This window comes from Catharus ustulatus, chromosome 6, assembly GCF_009819885.2.
Source record: "Catharus ustulatus isolate bCatUst1 chromosome 6, bCatUst1.pri.v2, whole genome shotgun sequence".
Lineage (NCBI taxonomy): Eukaryota > Metazoa > Chordata > Aves > Passeriformes > Turdidae > Catharus > Catharus ustulatus.
In genome coordinates this window covers 35,111,574-35,133,178 of record NC_046226.1, presented here as the reverse complement: position 1 = coordinate 35,133,178, position 21,605 = coordinate 35,111,574, and the positions used below count along the sequence as shown (strand labels likewise).

The 21,605-nt window shown below is 38.8% G+C and overlaps 1 protein-coding gene across 3 annotated transcripts in view; it reads left to right on the top strand.

Annotated features, from left to right (window-relative positions):
- The window catches only part of LOC116997533 (cytochrome c oxidase assembly protein COX16 homolog, mitochondrial), a 44,877-nt gene that overhangs the window by 6,239 nt on the left and 17,033 nt on the right, over positions 1–21,605 (top strand). Inside the window, exons 1-2 of one of the 3 annotated variants that reach the window (XM_033062404.1) lie at positions 3,325–3,369; positions 6,028–6,105. In XM_033062404.1, coding sequence (XP_032918295.1) covers positions 3,367–3,369; positions 6,028–6,105 — 81 coding nt within the window. In that variant the 5' untranslated portion in view covers positions 3,325–3,366. Of the gene's footprint in view, positions 1–3,324; positions 3,375–6,027; positions 6,106–21,605 lie in introns of those variants that run through there. The other 2 variants (XM_033062403.1, XM_033062402.1) reach the window with 2 other exon arrangements.

The following is a 21,605-nucleotide window of genomic DNA, read 5'->3' as shown; positions in this document are numbered from 1 at the left end:
TAACATATCACAAGAACACTAGCTTGCCACAAGATGTAAACACTTTCTTGTTGTAGTTTACCTTGGCTAGATTTGAACCTGTGAGTTGTAGAAATGATAATTTTAATAAGGAATTGAAATTTTGTTTTTTAGAAGCTTATGGAGAAAATGAAGGTGATGTTCAGAAACTGCAACTCGACCACCAGGGCAGACTAGGATTCCAGACAGCTGCAGAGTGAAATTCTTTTGCTATCTGACCAACCCAAGCAATGTGTGTAATGCAAAATGACAATTCTGTGGCTGAAAATGCCCTTTTCTGCTCATGCTCACATTGAGGAACGTATGGGTTTCTATGTCTTCTGCATCATTCTTAGATTGGTTTCTATTACATACATTTTCTTTGCTTCAAAACCTGTTATGAATTGGACATTTTAACAAACAGAAGTTTTATTTTCTCATAAGACATTGAATAGTAAGATCAAAAGGTTATGGACAAAGTTTGGGGCTTTTTTTGTTCTTTGCCCTGTAGCCATTCATATTTGTGATCTTTAAAATCATTGCTTTGAACATTCTCTTACTGAGCCAATTAACCTGATACCTTGGGCCAAGCTTAATGTTCTGCATGTGTTCTACATGCTGTGCAAACTACACTCTGCTTTATCAGTCAGTAACAATTGGCTCCAGTTTATCCCAGCTGTTGTGCCTGAAAGCCAGTATGGTATCCATGTGGCCATCAACTGTTGTATTTCATCCATTTCTGAGTGTAATGCAGTTCAGCCTTTCTACAGTGTGTGATTCTAGCATATGCATTAAGTCAGAGCATTTGCTTATTTGATGTATCTTTGAATGAAATAACTCCTTATAAATGCATGGGTTTGATTTCTGCTTTCCTCCAAAAGAGACCTCTGATGAGAACTAGAAGTTATTTCCATTTTTTTTTGTAGACAGGAAGTAAAGGTAGACCCTTTTTTGTTTCCAATGGGGGTGAGGAGAGCATTTAGCAAGTTTCTGAGAGGACTTTGCACTGTTTTTCTCTCTTCCCTGCAGTTTCAGCTTTAGAGCCAAGTGCAGGAATGGCTGTGGGAAAGAAACTTAAGAGATTTAGAGCTGGCAGAGGGGGGCGCTTCAGGTTAAGATGAGTTGCCTGGTCTCTTCTGGGACTGGCAATTTGCCCTGCTACTTTATTTAGGGAAAAGAAAAGACTTCAGTCTTCTGGACTGCTAAATTGCCATCTTTCACCAGTCTTGCGCTGCACATCTGACAGTTATTTAAAAAAGAACCCCCAAAACTCTCTTTTCTAAACTAAAATAATTCACTTCTGCTCTAGTTTTGAAGCTCCTGATGAATAGCTGGAGAGTTCTGTAGCAACAGTCTTGAAGCAGAGGTTAGAAAATTACCATGTTCCTTCTTTGTATACGTATCATAACATTTTCAACCACCGCGTGCTGTGCGTTGCCAGCACTAAACATTGTGATTTGGTTAATTTAGGGATTTATGGCTTTGTAATAGTCTCTTTCACAACTGAAACTGTGATAGAAATAGCTTTCTCTAACAGCAGCGATGCCTCTAACACGGCAAATTGCTGGTGCTGCCAGAGAAGCAGTTTCTTATTATTTTGTTAACCCAGTGAAGTGGATTGCTTTAGATCATGAAGGAAACCAAAAAAGGGATCTGTTGTAAGTCCTAAATTGTGCTGTTAGGAGCAGTGACCACCTGCTGTAGTTGGTGACAAATGAAAGTATTTCCCATCCTAGGATGTGGTTCAAGGGATCAGTCTGATGCTATCTGATTGCATAACATACTTCCCAATGGAGACGTGAACAAATAGAATTTTTAAAAGAATGTTGTTAAAGAGAATTTTGTCATTTTTTACATAAAATGTTTATTGAGGTTGCTGAGCGTATGTGACAGATGGTGCTCTTATGTCACATCCTATCTTTCATTTTGTTTTCGAACATGCAAGTCTTCCATGCATGCCTAATTGCATTACAACATTGTAGGGGGTTTTTTGTGTACTCACTGAAACATAAAGGAATAATCCAATGCGGGATCTTTAATGGGGTTGTACTAGCAGTGCTGTTAAACTGTTTGCTTTGGGTGTTAAGTATTGGCTAACTAGTATGGTTAATGATCTTTTCCTCTCTAAGTTAAACTTCAGGTGTAAAGTTTAAAATGAGGAGTTACTGTCGTCTCATCAATCTGCTGAGAGCATTCAAGTAACGAGACAGATGATGTTCACTACACAGTGTTTTTTTCTCTGCATTGTGAAGCAAATAAAATGAATAGTTCCCTCACAATATAAGAATGCAGGTATATATGAACTTTCCAACTTGAGTATCCTTCAGATGCCAGTGCCTTAATATTTTATCATGTACATTACGTATCTGTATAATTCTAAAATTGTAATGGAAAAAATGTATTTTAATTTTTATTATATGTGACATTACTTTTCCCCCTTCACTTAACAGGAGAGTGGACTTGATCCTGACTTCATTAGAATGTTGCCAACCTAACTTTTATTTATATGGCATCCTGAATAGCTTCCACTGTCTTTTTATACCTGGACTGGTGGATGGAGCATACTGAAATTCACTGTTGCTTTTGGGTTACATGGGGTAAATTTGTCCATTGTAGTGCTTTTTAGACTGAAGAGTGCTTTGTAAAGAACATAGAGATTATCTGTTTTACAGCTTGGGGAACTAGAAAAATATGTGAGACATACAGAATATGCAAAACCAGGAAACCAATAATGGTGCTGGGAATTTTGAGTCTTATCCTGCTTCTAATTTTGACTGGTAATTCTTTCTGGTTCACTGTTGTCTGTAGATACAGCTAACTGAAATTAAGGTAGTGAGAGCATATTCCCTCATAATGCAGCAGAAGAGAGAGGAAACAGTTAAAGCCAAGACTGGTATTTGTACTCCATGCATTGTCAGTCACTGAGTCCTTTGCTACCTTTAATAGTATTACAGTTGCATGAATTCATTTATACCTTCTTTTATTGGCTTTTGAAACAGTTTTCAAAAAGGTAATTGACTGAATAGCTGTCCATTGCTGCTCTGGCTTGTGTAGATGAGTGTGATTCATGCTCAGGGCTGTCAGCTGACTATATTGACATGCTGTTGGTTGATTAAATAAGTGCTGAGTATGACTGATTCTGGTCTGGTTTTGCACTGAAGTCAGACATCATCTTTGGTTTTTTAGAACATTGGTCAAGTGGACTTGTGAATATATTATTTATATTCTTTGTGTGTATCCTGTGCTTTGCAATATTATTTAATCTTAGTCCTAACCTTCCAGCATTACACTTTGTAATATTTTAGCAGTGTTTTTACTTTCTTACAGCATCAATGTGCTTTGTCTCTGATGGAACTTAACTGATGTTTCATGGTAAGGTAAATCAGCCATTACAGTATTGGAAATGTAAAGGCAACTCTACTGGTAATGCCTGATAAGCTAAATGTGCCAACTTGGCAGGCTTATTATACTGCTTCTGTTCTATGAATAGCAAAAGTACATCACAATCCAAAGTGGGTTTTTTCCTCCTAATAGTACCAAGGCGTTGTGAGTAAAATTGCAGCGTCAGGCCAAAACCTGAATTGCAAAGCAGGAAATGAGAGGTGTGTGTATATCAAATTCTTTACTGTGTGTAGCTGTAAATGTAAAATGAGCTGTATCATGGATGGTTGCTGTCAAACAAGTGATAGGGTGTGAAGAGACAAAGTGAGTAGCACATGACTTACTTCATGTGACAACCTTCAACTGTATTTTTTGTAGTTGCAATGTACAGTACAGACTTTTAAATCTAAATAATGTAATATTTCCTTTTTAGCTTGAAGCATGGCTTTGTAGACCAGTCTTCCAGTTGTTCATATTGCATCTCATAACAGGATATACTCCATGCAAGTTTATTGTTGGGCAAATTAATTTTTAATTGATATCACAAGTAATTGCTGCTTTCTGCCTGGTTTAGTAACTGAACTATTTCTAGTGCAGTTGCTTTTGCCTTGCCATAAACATTCTTTGACAACATACTAATATGGAAAAAAGGCAAGAAGCTCTGGTTTGTAACAGCCATAAACTTGTCTATAGCATTTCAGATTTGTGTTTATTAGGACTTAAAGTTTATTAACACAGTGGCTGTAAATTAGCATAATACTTGTTAGGAATTAAAGAAGATCGGCTAATGAAAATTTATGCTGAGGCGTCAACCATGTTAAAATTCAATTGCAGTCTGATCCTTGAGATTTTCAGCATTATGTACTACCATATCTTCATCTGACAAATCTTCTGATTTGATTGAATAAATCTTTAATAATGTTCAAGTTATTTTTAACCATTTTGAACGTTTTGTTTTCCGCTTTCTTTTATTTTTTCTTACCAAAATACTGACATGAGGAAGACTTTTCTTTCAGTTTCTTTTTTTTGCTGAGTATTTTGATGATTCAATATCTGCAAGATCATCAATCCCTTGAAACAGTTGTGGCATAAGTATGATGCCATCCAATTTTTGGTCATTCATGTTTCTAGTCACTGGACTTGGTACCATGTGATTATTTTCCGATTGGCTTTCTGAAACTAGTAGTCTGTGGCCTAGCAGCTGGGTGTTCATATTGCAAAATGTGTGTCTATTTGTTTTTATTATCAACTAGATTTTAAGGCTTATTGAAAGGGCTAGAAAGATACTCTGGAGCCTTTAACTCATGGCTATTGATGAAGGGTTTCTCCTTCTTTGAACAGAGTACATCACTTCTGGGGTACCAGTCTGTACCTTACCAGCTTCTAAGTGTGTGTGTGGAGAGAGTGTTCACGTGGTTGTGAGTAATTTTACCTGCTTGGTGGGAAATAATACAGTCCTGCAACTTTGGGAATAAATAAGTGTAGAAGGCAGGTTTTGTTCCTAATTTCTAATGCTTTGTGGCCACAATGACATGAGATTCCACTTTCTGGAAAGAAGCTGCACTTTGGCTACCTGCACAGCATAATTATAACAATTCTTGGACACAAGCCATTGCTGCAAACCTAATACGTAGTAAGAAATCAGCCGGCCAAGTGTGTAGAAAACAGCAGTTCAGCAACAACCTGTAATGAAAGACTAACAGCAAAGTTGCATGATGGGTTTTGTTTGGAATTTTTTTCTACCTTCACCCAGGTCCTCAGAGCATGCTTCTACCTTCTTTAGATGTGTGTCTGTAGATGTGAAGCCTTTTGACCTCCTATGCATCTGAATTAACAGAGAACACCAGACACTGAAGTCAGAGCCATAGCAAGGGACCTGACTCTTACACATAGTTAGATTTCTAAGCTAATTTTCAAGTCTCTTCTTTTTTAAACAATACTTGATCTTTGGATGGTCTATCCATTTCTAATGGTAAAAATACATACACAGTTTTGTGATATCACTCTGTTATAAGAAGGAATAATATAATGATTTCTTATGTGGCTATAAAGCCCCCCCATTTCTTCCTTTATTATTCTTAAGCTTCAAAGGCATGGAGGAAATTGCATGATAACTAAGGAGTAATAAAAGGATGGGTGTGCTGGATATGATTTCTTAGCCTGAGTGATAATATGTTATTGAACTATGGCTACAGTCATGGTCTGTTCAGAAGCTTAATTAGATCTGTTACCCACAGACATCAGAGTAAGTCAGTGTGGCATTGTTACTTCCCCATAGAATCTGAAAATTTGTGAGAATAAAACCTGTGGCAGTAAGGTAAAGGTTCCTTTGCTGCTGTTATGTCAGGAAACCACATGGGGAGGGAAAAGAAGGGGTAAGAGGAGAGGAAGTCCCTGGGAAGTCTGAGTCATGTAGCAGCTGTCTGTACAAAGGAGGAAATGTGTGAAATTCAGGCTCAGAGAGTGGAAGAAGGCCCCTGTACTTATTTTCTAAGGTAATATTTTCTTCAGCCCCCGATGTTTCTGTTGGAAAAATAGTAGAGTCCCTTGGTAAATGGATTGGATCAGTATGCACAGTATTTTTTGTAGGTGTGCAAAGCATTCTTTTCCGTAACAATCCTAACACATCTGTTTTCATTCTGTTTTCAGCTCTATCTCATTGGAGGATCTTTTGGACTCCGTGAATTTGCTCAGATAAGATATGATGTTCACAAACTACATGGCAAGGTACTTTAAATGGTTTCCTTTGCTTTTCATTTCCTTATGCCTACATGTTGCTTTCTGAAGAATTGATAGGACAAGCAGACTTGGTGTAGGGGATTTGCCTTTCACTGCTTGGCCCTGAGCTAGAGCTGAGTCTCTTAGGCAGTAGACGGAGTAGGTAACAATAAAGGGGCTGACATGATGATGAATCCTTTGCCATCCGTGAAAAAATCAACATAAATAATAGAAACATTTTGTTCCTTTGGTTGATTGTAAGTGGCAGTTCTGAATCCTGAGAAGGAAGTGCAGTATGTCTAGAAGGAGGTTATTGCAAGGGTACTGTATCCAATTTAGACTAAGAAAACGGATATTTTAAAAGGTTTGGTTTTCAAACAATACTTGGCAGCGAGCATATAATGTTAGACAGTTTTGGGGGTTTTGCATTGACTGGGACAAGCAGGTACCTTTGACATTGTGCTACTTTCTGTTCTTTAGGCCTTGTGAAGGAAACAGGAGCTAACCATTGTTTCAGAATATCCTGTATATAGGAAGCCTTTTTTAAAATTAACCTGAAACCTCCTGTCTGAGGGAAATGGCATATTTACTAGTGTTACCTACACCTCCAAGTGTAACACTAGTTCCAGACTGAATATTAAATGATCTGAAAGGAGTGTGTCCATTCAGCAGAAAGTAATATTGGCTTGCTTTCCCTGATTTGGTAATATGCAAGTCTGCTATTGCAATGCAGAGAGACTTTCTGGTCTCAGAGCTGCTGACTTGCAGGTTGCACAAAGCTGTTTTAAAGACTATGTCACTTTATAGAAAAACAAAAATGTGCAGGGCTCTGAATGCTGTGATTTTCTACTGTGGTGAAATCTTTGAGATCCTGAGCTGTTGAGAGTTTGGAGACCCTTTGTTTTGTCTTAGACACTTGTGGGCCATGTAAATGACTTCAATCATTCCTGTTGTTGTCTGTGTTGCATACCTGGTTATGGCCTTCCATGCACCGTGTGGTCCACTCCTGCTCAGAATTGTGTATGACAGAACCTGTAGACCAGGAGAGTAATCTTACAGATGTTTTCACTAGTGCTGTCTTCTGGGTAGCTATCTTCTGTAATTTCTAGCCTTCTAGGACCATTTGGAGCCTTTTAAGTTTTTCTCCAACAGTGGGGCAAGAATTTGCCTGTTGTGTTTGTTTTTGGGTCAGATTAATACTCAGTGTGTTGCATTTGACCCCCATGATCTGCACTGTGAGAGCAACCTGGGGAAAGACATTGCTAATAGTTGTGCTAATTGAGATCCAGGGAAGCATTACTGAATTAGTCAGTAGTACGTGAAAGCTCTGAGTGGAAGCTGCTTTACCCCGGAGCTCTTAAACTCCGAAAAGCTAAAAGAGGACTTCTGAGTTATGCTCTAACCAGTATTACTTAAGTCTGCAGCATCTCTTTTGTGTATTCTTTTCCTTGCAGTTTTATTCAGAAGTAGGTGACATTGAAGTAAAGAACAGTGCAGCATTGGCTCAGAACTAGCAACACCACTTTGGGCTTGTTTGTAGATGGACAAATCAAAACAATCTGTTCCATTCATTTCTGTTTCTATCTCCATAAAAATAGAGATGAAAGCGATTCTAATTCACTAAATAAGACAGCAAAGGAAACTATTTTAATGGATAAAAAAATCTAGTTTAAAATGTGCATGAAACTCAGGAAAAGAACATTAATACAAGTAATTCAAAAGTGTTGTTAAAATCTTGATGCTTTTCTCATATAACACAGTTGGACTATTGTAAATCCTTTTCAGAGCAGGGACAGATGGACTAGTACTCTTCTTGGGGGATTGGACAGTTACATGAAAAATGCAATAAACAATAAAAGAAATAAGATTTTTTTTGTTTTGTTACAACTACTCCTTCAGAATAACAAAATATTTAATTAAATAACAATTTCAATACAAGGAGCTCAAAAGATTTTCACAGAATTTAAATGAATTAAGCTTCATAGTCCTACTGTCAGAAAAGGTAGGATTATTATTTACATTTTACTGCTGAAAAAATTGAGGTTGCACAAATCCTAAAGCAGGCCAGGATTCATAACACCCAAGTGCCTGTCTTTTTTGATTATGTTTTAAGAATGTGCAAACCTCCAGTATGTCACCTTTTGTAAGCATGATTCCTGAATTTGTTTTCTTGCTAATTCAACTGCTAAGAAGACAAAACTTACACAATCCCTTTGTGGTAAATCTCTAATACATTTTAGATGCCGAACTATGACACTTTGCCTTCAAAAGTACCTGTTCTTTTCCTTTTTCACTATTAACTTCTCACACTGTGCTTAGAGGGAAACCACATTAGTAGCAACTTCTCAGTCAACAGTGATATTCAAAGGCAGCACTACAGTAGAACTGCTGCTACGTAGTCCATGTTTTCAGTGACTGTGAGGGGCTAGGTGCCACTTTGGATTCTCGTGGCTTAATGAAAAAAGCTGCTTTAGTAATAATGGCTATGTTATTAATGTCAAACTGACTTTTGAAGAATATTCCCTGATAAAGGTATTAAAATTCAAGAGAAAATGGTGGTTTGAGGGAGTATGATTTGGTTATGATGCATTGTGCTGGGGCTAGCATTAGGGTTGGGAGAGAGGGTCTGAGAAGGGGCTGCAGAAGGAAGTGTGTTCTCTTATTCATTTGGGCCATGTGTTGGGATTTTGGACTGCAGCTCAGCCAATGCATAGGATAGAGAGACAGAGCCTAGAGCTGCAGTTGAAGAGAGGCTATTAGTATTTAAAGAGCAGATAGTTAATCCATTTAGTTCATCTTTGAAATCAGGACCTCAGATATGCCCATCTCTTGCAAAAGCAAAACCACATTTTGGCTACACTTTTATGTTCTCAGGATACCCAGTTAAGTCATATTCCCTCAGCACAATGAATGTCCTGCATTTAAAGGAAGCTTGCTGAGGCCCTTAGTGATGTAATGCCTGTTTATGCTAGTCAGAATTCTCCTGAAACTAATCAAGGGTTTCTCCATTATCTGTTGTAGCTGAAATGTCCATTAATGGAGAAATCATTAAGCAAGATAATTGTTCACTTTCTGGGAAGAACTTATGCAAATCAAAATTGGTTACAGAAAACCAGGTATGCTTATGGGAAAACCATGTGGAATTAACAGAGAAGACATTAATAGGCTTGTATAGGCATTGTTCCAGATGCCATTATTCATAAGTGGAAGACCAGGCCCTTTCTTTGTCTTTCTTCTTGTGTATCTAATTGGAGATTTTTCTTAAACTTGTATTTTTTTTTACTGAAAATGTAATTTCTATTAAATATACAGAAAATATAAATAATACTCAATTACTTTTATATACTATGGACCCATTATTGTCATTCCAGGTGTTGTAGAGACTTGCTGACTCAGATTTAGTTTTGGATACAAGAATCTTGGAACATTGGGTGTGGTCTGTACTGCTGGCTAATAGCTACTGTAGAGAATTGAAGGGAAGTGATATATTAACTACCTGCAAAAGTTTGCTTTCCCCCCATCACCAAACCTTTTAGAGTAAGAGAGTTTTTAAGCTCCAAATTGACTCTGTTGAAGAAGTATCATTGCAAGGCAGGTTCTCAGACTTTTGGGATGGGATAGGACTGAATGTGTTCCTCCTGGGTAATGTGCAGCACAAGCACTTCCGAGAAGGCTGGAATCTCTATGCCATTTTGTTAGGAAACAAAACATCAATTAGCCTTTGAAGTCTGCAAAAATATTTCCTGCTGTGGGTTATGTACAATATGTTACATACTTATCTCTTTACAAATTATGAAGATCCTGTTCACTTTTTCTTTGTCTTGTGCAAAGTGAGCACACCTCAAAAGTAGAATGCTAAGAAATAATACTAATGTTTTCTGTCTTAGTGAGGTAGAAAGTAGAGGCAGTAAAGAGTCAAAGTGATAGAATTTCAATTTCTCCTCCATGAGTTTTACCCTCAAATCAGTTGTGCATTTAAATATGTATGACTGTTGTATTACATTCCAGGTGTTAAAATCCAGATGAAAATGAAAATTCCTGTCCTGGTCTTTCACCATTCTCTGAGCAATAAACCTGTAAACTCAGAAAAAGTATTAAAGGAGTGGTGGTTGGAAGCATACTCAGTAAGTGCACTAGGAGTGTAAAGCCTGCTTTATGCAAACTGAATATTGCCTTTAAAATTTCTTAGCTAGTGTTTTTGACCAATTGACTGACATGTAGTTACCCATGAGGCATTGCTTATTGACATCTGTAGAGTGTTAGTGTTGCTATTGTGAATCTTCATTTATTGTGTATTTGCTTTGTCTTAAGGTACAAGTTCAAAAATTAGGAATTATAACTGTGACGATCTCAGCTTTCATTTTATGATCCTGGACCCTGAATTGAGAAAAAAAAGCACTGGTGGTGTGTAGAAGATTGTTCTGGAAACCTTGCTGCCCTTTGAAAAGGGAAGGAGAAGAGAAAGTTAACATGATCTCTTATGGCACTCTGACTTTTCTGGTTTACAGCAATTCTCATAGTTGGGCTGGATAGTGGTGAAAATTGACTGTCTGGTTGGTTATACTCAGTATTATTACAGATTTTAAATATTGCTAGTTGGTCCCTGGTGCTGTTCTTTAACATTGTGTCTTTAATCTCATGAGTGGGTGTCAGGAGACCCACAGCATGTTGTGGTTGAAATAACATCCAGTGATCTCACTGGAAATTTTATATCCATCATGTTCAGGTTATTTCTTCAGTTTTCTCCTGCACCGTAGAGCTCCTCTCGGCCTATCCCACTTTCTTAGTCTGCAGAATATAGGTAATTAATGCTGCTCTACTTTACATAGGAAGTAGGAAAGTTAATTAATTCAAATAAAATGAATTATTTAAATTCCTGTGAGTATTAAAAAATTTCCTCAGGTGAGATCCATTACTTCAAGTGTTCTGGGTCAAGGTGAAATAGCTAGAAAGAAATAGGATCAGAGAATTGACCAGTTTCCATGAGACCTTTATGTCAAGCAAGAACACATCTGGCATTTGCCTCAGAAAGGTGTAGGAAGTCACTTCAGCATTTTCTCATTGTTACCAGTGTATAGTTAAGAGTTGGTATCTGCCTATTAGAGCACTTTTGTGTTGCTGTCAAAACACTGCTCTGTTCACACACATACTGCTGAGAGTTTCACACTGTTGAGTCGAGATGGCTGCAACTGCAGCAGCACAGTTTAAATGAAGTTCAGCATCCACCCAAAAGGGGAATACATCTGCAAGTGACTGGACAAGGCCCTGCCTTGTTGCTGGCTGGCACATTAATATTGCTGTCCTTATGTAAACTGCCTCAGGTGTGTCTATGGGAGTTGCACATACGGGCATAACCTGGAGTAGTGCAGTAGAAATTCTGTTGTTATTGCTTCTGTTTTACCTGCCTATACAATTCATCTGGACAGGATTTGGACAGGAAAAGTTTGGTTTACTACTTTAGTTTGTTTCAGAAAAAAGAAGCATTACAGAATAAAATGTAATTTCAATGTTTAGTGTTATGTTAGTTTTGTTTATTAATAATGTCATGTTTCTATGTCACATCATTTTATCCTTCAAAGAACATGTTTCATGTGAGGTGAAAATTTTAAAACAAAGTCATTTAAATCTCTGAATATATCTATAGTGTTTAAAATTACACAAACTTTGGTTTTTTTACTTAGATTTGTGGAATGTCAGCAGATTGTGCCCATCACTACACATACTGTGAGCTACTAGATGAAGCTGGTTTACTGCAAGCTGATTTGTTTATCTTCTTTGATAATCTACTTCTGTGTTAAGAAACAGTATTTGCTGTATTTGAAAGGCTATCAAAGATACTAAGAAATAGGTAGCAGGATGAAAAGGTGTAGTTTTAAATTTTCTTCCACAAACTTTTCTATTGACTGGAAACTGCAAGATATACTTATCGCAGTTCTTAGTGGATAAGCATCGGTGTTTGAAATCCTATTACACCTTGATGTTCCCCAAGATCCTCAGTCTGACTAAAACTTGATGGACTTCAGCATTTCCAGGAGTAATATGGAGAGGCCAAGTCACTGTGTTTGGACTGGACTGGAAAAGTCCACGGTGTTCTAATGACAATTAATGGACTTATCGCTGCTGCTGCCAGCCCAGATTGTCCCATGATCTCAATTACCTTGTGTATTCTGCAGGCTTTCTGGTTTTTTTTTTATTCCAAATGGATTAGATGGATTAAGACTCATCCTCTAGGCTTCCTGGTGTGCAAACACCCCCTACCAATGTTAAGGTCAATTTAAATTACCACTGTTAATACTCAAAAGACTCTAAATGGGTTCTTTGTGTTATTAAAGATAGTGAAGTAAAATTTCAGTATCTGCTCAGCTAAATCTAAGTGTATGTTTGTGGTGCTATGCACTAAGTCAGAGTTTCATCTTGCTCATTTTTCCATTGTCTTAAGTGAGTTGCCTGGTTTGAGATGGCTTTTCAGGTAGTCCATAAAGGAGGTTTGAGAGGTAATGCCCCAACATAGGTTTCATTCCGTTTTAAAGTAGATACTTGAGAAATATGTTGTCATCTTTTGATGGATTGAAAAATAGAGAGATTGAGTTTGAGATTTACCATATTATTACCATATTGCAGAGAGACAATTACCTTCCTTAGTGTGTGAATATGGTTACAGTAGTTTCACGAATACAAGCCGCACGGATTATAAGCCGCACCCCTGGTGCCTCGACAATGTTGCTGTCTTTGTCAATAGATAAGCCGCACCCCGAATATTAGCCGCACTTTCGTTCGTAGCGAGAATCCGTGCGCAGCTTTCACAAATTGGCCAATTAGTAACAGGATCGCGGCATAGCGGGCTTTACTGGCTCGGGGCGGGGCCAGGCAGGCTCGGCCCGCTCATGGTTGCCGACGGGGCCGGGTGGCCCAGCTCAGCGCCACGGCTCGGCGGGGCTGGCCGGGTGGTGCTGCTGCCGCCGCCGCCGGGCTCGCTGGCCCCCCTCTCCCGTCAGCACCGCCCCGCTGCCGCGTTCGCTCGCCTGGCTGGCAGGGCTGCCGCCGCCGCTGCCAGGCTCGCCGGCCACCCCCTCCCGTCTGCACCGCCGCCGCGTTTCCTCGCCCTGACCGGCACTGCAGGCCCCCGCACCGCCGGGCTCCCCCACGCTGCTGGCCCCGATTCTGCTGGGCTTCCCCCGCTGCCAGGCAGCCCCACCCGCCGGCCTTCCTGCTTCTGCCATGCTCCCCTGCACTGCTAGCCCCAGTTCTCCCAGGCTCCCCCGCCCTGCTGGCCCGGGCTCTGCCGCCCCCCCTGCCCCGCCCTGCTGGCTCAGGCTCTGCCGCCCGCCCCCCACACTGCTGGCCCCGCCTCTGCCAGGCTTTCCTACCTCAGCCGGGGCCGGCCGGGCTCCAGCTTGGCTTGGGGCTGCCGCGGGCTCTCACTTCCGTGTTGGCAGCTTTTAGAATTTTGTTAATGTATTAGCCGCCCCGGAATATTGGCCGCACTTGCGAGTTTCCACCAAAATTTTGGTCAAATTGGTGCGGCTTGTATTCGTGAAATTACTGTATATTTTATTTGACCAGTGAATAACAGGTGAGGTAAACTTACGCCTAACTTCAAGGTGCAGACAATTGATGGTTTTAGATATATATCTTTAAGTGGGACTTACTTTCTCAAGGAACGCCCATCTACAGCTGACTGGAGGAAAAGCCTAAGTAGAGACTTTACGCTTCAAGTCAAAAATTTAGATGAATAAAATTAGGTGAAATGAAGCCTGCCCTAGATACTCTTTTGCTGGAGCTTCATTGGCAAACTAGCAGATGCCTTGAAGGTAGAAGAACTCTTATTTCATCTGTTGTTTGTGCCTGAGGTGTTCCTTTATTCTGGAGAATCTGATTCCATAGAAGTTTGAATTAAAAACATCCTGCTTGATTTGAGTATGAACAAAATCAGAATATCTTCAGCTAATGTCTGGTGGAATATTTTGGATGGGAGAGGTATCTAAACCCATCAGCCAAGAAATGTGGAATTATTTTAGCATCTGTCACTGAATTTGGCAGAATAATCAAGTCTTCACATCTAGCATTTTAGCATTTATTTATTTATAACTGCATCTTCCTGTGTTTAATTGATTTCAGTAAGCTAATTACACAAGCACAGCATGGCAAGGAATTGATGTTGGTGATTATTGTTTTCTGCTTCTTCTTTTCCTTAAGCAGGTCAGATTGGCCTGGGTCTCAAGTCTAGTGATAAACTGGCTAATTTTCTTGTATAGGTAGATTGAGTTGGTTTTCAAATACTAAGTGCATTACTGAGCTTGGCCCTAGGTCCTCCAAAAGTTAAGAAAATAATACACTGAAATTTGTTTGGTGCTATAGAGAATGTGGCAGGCATATATTTAGGATTGCTTATAGGTGGGAAGAAAGTCTTTGTCAGTCAGTTACCTGTATATCACGAAGCATGCTTTACTAAATTAAAGCAGACCTTCCTTTCAGGCATGGCTTAGTGGGAGGGGTTTGGAAATGTATATTTAGTCAGGCAGATTGCCTCCTTGTTGGTGGCTAAACTGGTACCCTTACAGTGACCTTGTTTCTATTTGCAGGCAGAATTTGGAAGTTGCTACATTTTTTGATCAGGGTTCAGAACTATCCAAGGTAGTAGTTTCAGTCCTGCCATGGTGGCACAAAAATGAAGGGGTATCAAGAGCTTTTCATACCCCGTATTGTGGTGGTACCAGATGTTCAGATGTTTTTTCTCTCATTTCAGTTCAGAAAATTAACTCTTTACCCATGTTATTCTTGAGGATTTTGAGGTTCAGCTGCTAGTGTTCAGTTCATGTTTTTGCATTGATTTCAGCAAAAGCTAATCCATTTTACTTGAGCTCAGATGACTTCTCTACATTGTCTGTGAAGATCTGTCTATGGAATTTGCTTTGATACCAGACAGAGATGTATATTTCCTTTTTTCAGACATCCTTCCAGTTCAGCATATAAACCACTGTTTTTCTGTAAAATGCAAAACCAGAGTCAGGTCTGGGATTCAGTAAGATTTTTGTTGCCACATTCTGAGGCTGATGCTGGGTATGTATTTTTGAGTGGTTTCCAGTGATTGGATCTGCCTAGACCCAGTGTTTATTGTCACCACAGACAACTTGCAGCACGGTAGGATGACTTGGAGTTAAGGTATTGCCTCTCATTATTGAACCTCTCTGTGATGAAATACAGTATACAGCGCAAGTATTAGAATTATTTGTTTTAAACAGAAGCAATTTTTCCATTTTTTACTTGATGTTGGTTCTCTTGTCAAGATTAGATTCAGATGAAGAGAAGGTTATTAACTGAAGAAACTTATTCTGATGCCATTGCAAGTGGAACTAATTTCAATGCAAAAAATGTTGATAGCTTTCAGATATTTACATTTTATATACTACCAAGAATTCTGTTTGGTTTATTTAAATCCTGTCACATTGCCAAAATTAATTACTGGTATTTTTGCCTTGCAATTGAAGTGATTACAAGTGTGTAACTTAGCTTCAGGCAGCTTTTAGCCAAAACATAATTTAATGTCCAGCTGTTTTTCCCAACGCCTCCCTGAAGCACTAGAAAACATCTAGCTTTCCAGACTCATCTTGAGAAGCAAATAGCCATGATGTCAGCAGATCCTAGTCCCTAGGGTTTTCTGGACTGCTAGACCACTACTGTTTCTACAAAAAAAATGTTGAAAACCTTTTGCTGGAGCATGTTTCCTTTTAAGTGCAATTTCTGTCTGAATGGAACTTCCCTTTGTTTTTTTGAGGCTTGAAGCCTCATTTGAAGCCAAATGGTGCTGTTGTAAACTTCAGCTATATGGCAATCTAAACAAGCAGAGCCCAAACTCGTTATCTAGAGTAAAACCAACTAATGAGGGGGGGAATGCATTATCTGTCTCTTTTCAAGTATCTGTCACTGCAGAAAGCATTTATTGGTTTGCTTGTCATTCAATAGATGCTGCATTTCCCCAGAGTCAGCACTGAACCTCCTGTATGTTATGTCAGGCAATGCTTAACTGCCTTTTTTTGGTGAGGCATAAAAATGAAACTTTGCCTTTAGAGTCCAAGTAAGTTCTGAAATGAATGTTGTAGCAGGTAGAGCATCATGTCTTGCCTCTCTGGAGCAGAGCTCAAGGAGGGCAGAAGGTATCTGAGGTTGTATCCTGTCCCTGTGCCAGTAGATGGGCAGCTCTGAGCTCAGGGAATTCACACCCTGTCCTTACAGTCCCTCCATTTCTGCACCCTCAAAGGCTCTGTGTGCTGTCTGCACAGCCTACCAAGCCTCAGCTCTGGGATGATTTAGGGCAAGAGGCTAATTAGGTATTCCCAGAGGAATTTCTAGTTTCTTTCTTCATTGATTACAGAGAGGATGTAGCAACACAGGCTTTCTGGATACTGCTTAGAGAAGAGAGAGATCACTTGTCTTATTAATATCTAAAGTGTATGAATTAAAATATTTTGCATTCATAATTCCCACTGATTTTATGTAGAATTGTTTAGTTAATGTTGTATGTTAAGCCCTTAAAAGAAAAACACTTTGCTGTTCACGTTTTAAACTTAATTACACCAGATTTTACTTTCTCTAATATAGCCATCAGAATGTCTGATCCTTTGACAAGTAGACATACTATTTATTCAAAATAGTGGCAAAATATCTGTCAAAAGAAAATAGTTTGTGATGTACAAGTGTGTTACAAATTCTAGTAATTTAAAGTATAAGTGATTTGGGAAATTAAAAGCTTTTTGCAAGTACAAAGTATTAGAATATGAGTTTTCTTCTTACTATAAAACTTCACTAGATGTCAGTATGGAAAGAATTTTCCCTTAAATGCAATGGGAACTGTTAATTCCTTCAACACATGCAAATTTTAAGATGATAATTATTAGAATTTGGTGGTAATTTATTTGTAGAAATGCATTTTCAGATCACTGAAAACAATTTTGATAAATTCACACTGGATTCTAAAAATTGTTTCTGTTCAAAAAGACAGTGCTTCTATTGAAGGTTTAGTCTCCTATGAGAGAGACTTTTCCCTTTAAATTAATTCCTTTGGACACACTAAGGGAAAAATAGTGGTTTGGATATTGTACAATGCCTTTGGTTTCACTTTGGTTGAAGTGAGCTGCTGCCAGGAACATTTTAAGATGAACCTAATTGAACAGCCAGTGAGCACCTGGATGCAGGTATTCCTGCTGATGTACAGATCTAAGGAGGACACCCTCTCCAATCCTCTTCTGTCTGATAGTACAGCCCTGAAAGGATTCAGAGGAGATGAGCACAGACTGCTTCCATGCTGCCTTCAGCTGCCAATTCACGATTTCTCTCTTGAAGTTACTTGCTTTGAACAGAAACTTAAGTGACCTTCCTGCTTTTCAGAGCTACCACAAAGAGGTTGATTCTGTGCAAAGTTTGGGTATGACTAAGGAAGTCATAAAGGAAGAAAAAACCCTATAAACTGTATTTATGCTAGTTTTCCAGCTTGAATTTGTGTAGTAGGTACATAACCATTAAACAGGACTCTTCAAAATATATGACCAGAAAAAATTGACTCTGCTGAAGTTGCATTTTGGATTGTTTCTAGCTGCTGAGTATATTCTATTTAGAAGCAAAAGGGGTGGTTTTTTTTTCCTAAATACTGGCATCGCAAATTTATACCTTTTTTTAATACCAAAAGGAACATTTTTTGTACTGAATTTTACTGTGAAATTAAATTTATTCTAGCATACTCAGAGCCAAGGTTTACAGCACTAATTTGGTATAAATCATATAAATAAATGTGCAACTGAAAATGAAACTGGATGTGAAAGCATACCAGAATTAATTGATGAGTACTTTCTTCTCAAATCTGAAAATTCTGGAATCTTTGTTAGTTTTGTTGATCTTATATGTGAGAAATCTAGATATGCTTAAATATTTGCTGAAGTATGGAATAGTTTGGCCATCATATGAACCTTTAATAGCATTTCCCATGACATTATCACATGAAAAAGTCTGGTCCAGAGTTTGGGATTTTTTTGAGTAGATCTTTTTTTGATCAATCTGGAAGCAAGTACAAGGTTTGGATTCTGAGCGATCACTGGTGCACCGTGTACTGTAACTCTGGGAACTGCTGCTGTAACAACAATTCATATTGTTCCTTTGGAAATGTCTGCATTGATTTCTGTCAGAGGCTTTATGATTTTTTTTTAACTGTCTGTATTCTATGCAGATCATAGGAAAAAGTCAAAGGACACAAAGGTGGGGTTTATAGCTAGTCTCCGCTGTCTCCCCACTGTTAGTAAGTATTCCTATCCAGTTGATATCCCTCAACTGGATATCTATACTGCATATCCTATTCAGTATAGAATCACAAAGTCATGGAGCTGTTTGGGTTGGAAGGGACCTTAAAGATCACCTAGTTTCAGCCCCCTGCCATGGGCAGAGGCGCCTTCCACTATAGCAGGTTGCTCAAAGCTCCATCCAACCTGACTTCGAGCAATTACAGGGATGGGGCATCCAACAGCTTCTCTGGCAACCTGTTCCAGTGCCTCACCACCCACACAGGGCAGAAAGTAGCCTTTTGTATGTGGGTTTTTTTGTGTATTACATATTTAAGTAATATAGTTGAAGGATTGTTGTGAATGAAGTTGCAAAAAAAAGTTATGCTTTGCCTTGCCCTTCTCTGTTACCTAAGACTGTATGCCAAAGAGCTTGGCATGAGTACAACCCTTGTACCTTACAACCTCTACAAGCTTTGTTCCTTTAATTTCTTAAGTAGAACAGCACTCAGCTTGGCTGTAGTTTACACTGCATTTCCTGAGTCCTGGGATTTATCCTCTCCAGTCTACAGCTTCTCACTCTGCTCATAAACCACAGCTTAGAATATTTATGACACAGACTTCTGTAGCAATTTATGGGAGACTTCTCAAGGAAGATTAAAGTTGACTGATCCACTCAAGATTGCTGATTTTCCATTTAGAGGAGTTAGGCATATGATAAATGTTTTCGAAGAAGATACACTATGGGAGAGCTAGAATTGGTGATTCTGGTTTACTCTTAAGTTTAAAAAGTGGGTGGGGAGAACAAATTGAAAGACTTCATATAAACAGTAATTTTGTGGACTCTCTATTGTGGATACTGCAGGAAAATTGTGTCCCATCTATTTATGCTGGGAGGGGCAGATGGAAAAATAAAAATCTGAATCCTAATTCATGTTCATTAAATTCAGGCCACTGTCTTCTTCCATTTTCAAAGCTGAAATCTTTTTCAGTGGGATTACTTTGTGGAGGATTGGGTAGGAACAGAAACTCATGTTTTATAAAAATAACAAACAAGTTTCAGAGTAGAACTATCTTCTACTGTTTTCTGGAAATGCTTGCAAGAGGGAAAGTTCTGTAAAACTTCAGCATACAAATATTTGGTCAATACATGCCAGGATACAAGTATACAATGTACAATGTACTGCACTGACTTATGTGAGAGGAGGCTGTTAAAAGCACAACCTTCTTCTCATGATGTGGCTGTCTCCTGACAGTTTCCTTGTGTAGTAACTGAACCCATAATTTCAGAAGATGTAATATATTCAAGTCTTGGTTTGCTCTAAAGCCCATGGCCACAAATAGTACATGGACAAATAAACAGCACTGTTTATAGCATAGAAAGACTGCTTGTGAAGATGGGCTATTTGAATTACAGATCCAGGCATATGTGTTCTGTGGACAGTAGGGATGTTATCCTGAAAATGAGAATGTGAGTCCACTTGGTGGTCCTCTCTGAATGCTGAACATGAGCGACACTGCTATTCTGCTTTGTATTCCTGTGTTTCACAGAATCATGTAATAATTTTGGTTGGAAGAGACTTTCAAAGATCTTTTAGTCCAACAGTCCTGCAATGAGCAGGATCAAGAAGATCAGATTGCTTGGAACCCCATCCAGTCTGACCTTGAATATTTCCAGGGATGGGGCATTCACCACCCCTCTCTGGGCAACCTGGGCCAGTGTCTCACCACGTTCATTATAAAAAACTTCTTTCTTAAACCTGGTCTAAATCTACCCTCTTTTATTTTAAAACTGTCAGCCCTTGTCCTGTTACCACACGCTTTGCTAAAAAGTTTGTCTTTCTTGTGAGTCCTCCTTACTGAAAGGCCATGATTTGGTTTCCCCAAAGCCTTACCTTCTCCAGAATGAGCAAACCTAGTGCTCTTAGCCTGTCCCCATAGAGGTGTTCCATGCCCCTAGACTTCAAAAGGGGTGGTGATGGTATTCTTTGGTTTCCCTTGTGGAAGATCTATCCTTTCCTTATCCTGGAGCTAAAGTTAGTGACATTCACAAATTTCTCAGTCACTCTCTACCCGTATTATTTGTTTCTGAGCAAAATTAGCTGTGGTCAATGAGTATCAATGCAAAATTGTTAGCTGGAGAATTTTTTTAGTAGCAGCACTTTTAGGTTTATAACTGTACCAGAGATACTTGTGCTACAAACAAAAAATCTGCTTTTCTGAGATGAGTGTATGTTTTTCACAGGGCACTGCAGGAGTCCCTGGTTTGGCCGGGGCTGCAAGCACCAGTTATTCCTGCTTTGCTATGTAATGATCTGCACCCCAAGGTGCACCATTTTTAACACCTAGAAATGCTGTCCAGGTTCTAATTGAAAAACTGAAATGTCAACCTTAAAATGAGAAGTGTCAGCCTCATTTATAAGGTTTTTAGTTACTTAAAGCCTCAAGTAGCTGCCTACTAAGATTTCTAAGAATGTTTCTGTGCTTAACCTCTATTACTTTTAGCTGTTAAGAATCTTTTTAAAGTCTGTTTCTTTGGGAACCTTTTGAAGTTAAGTAAGAGTAAATCTGAAGGAATGGTGGGAGTGTGAAATGGGACAAAATTCTAATTTGAAAACTGGATTCTTAAACCTTTTCTGAGATTTTCTGTATTGCACTTGCCCTTGCCCTTTCAGTTGATGTAATATGAGATAAGCCTGTATAATGCAAAACACAGAGAATGTTTTATTCATTTTTGCTGCAAGTGCTAAAAAGGAAAAAAAATCCACACTAGAAAATGAAAATAAGTAAAGCCTTTAAAAATTGTATTTATAGTATTGGTTTCAAAGCCCTGCCGACAGCATCTTATGAAGCTTGTCTAAATACTTGCATCAAGTATTTCAGTAGTCTTTCAGTAAGAATTTAATGTGAAGTTATGCTGTAATTATACATGCACACATCTTTGAATTCCACATTTAGAGACAAAGTTTGAATTTAACTGGCTCTTAAAGGAGCAGCTGAGATTTTGCTGAACAAAAAGAGTCCTCGACTTAAAAGGAATATCTTTTCTGTTCCTTCCTGCCTCCTAAATAATGGTGGCGGACACTGTCAGGCTGTTACGACATTTGGGCTTTGATGGCTGCTATCATCATATTTACTAATACAGATTTGTATCCATAATTTAGCTGAAGACCTATTTGCCAGTGCATAGCTGAATACTTCTAGCTCATTTATGAGCAGTATGTGTTGGCATAGCAGTCATCG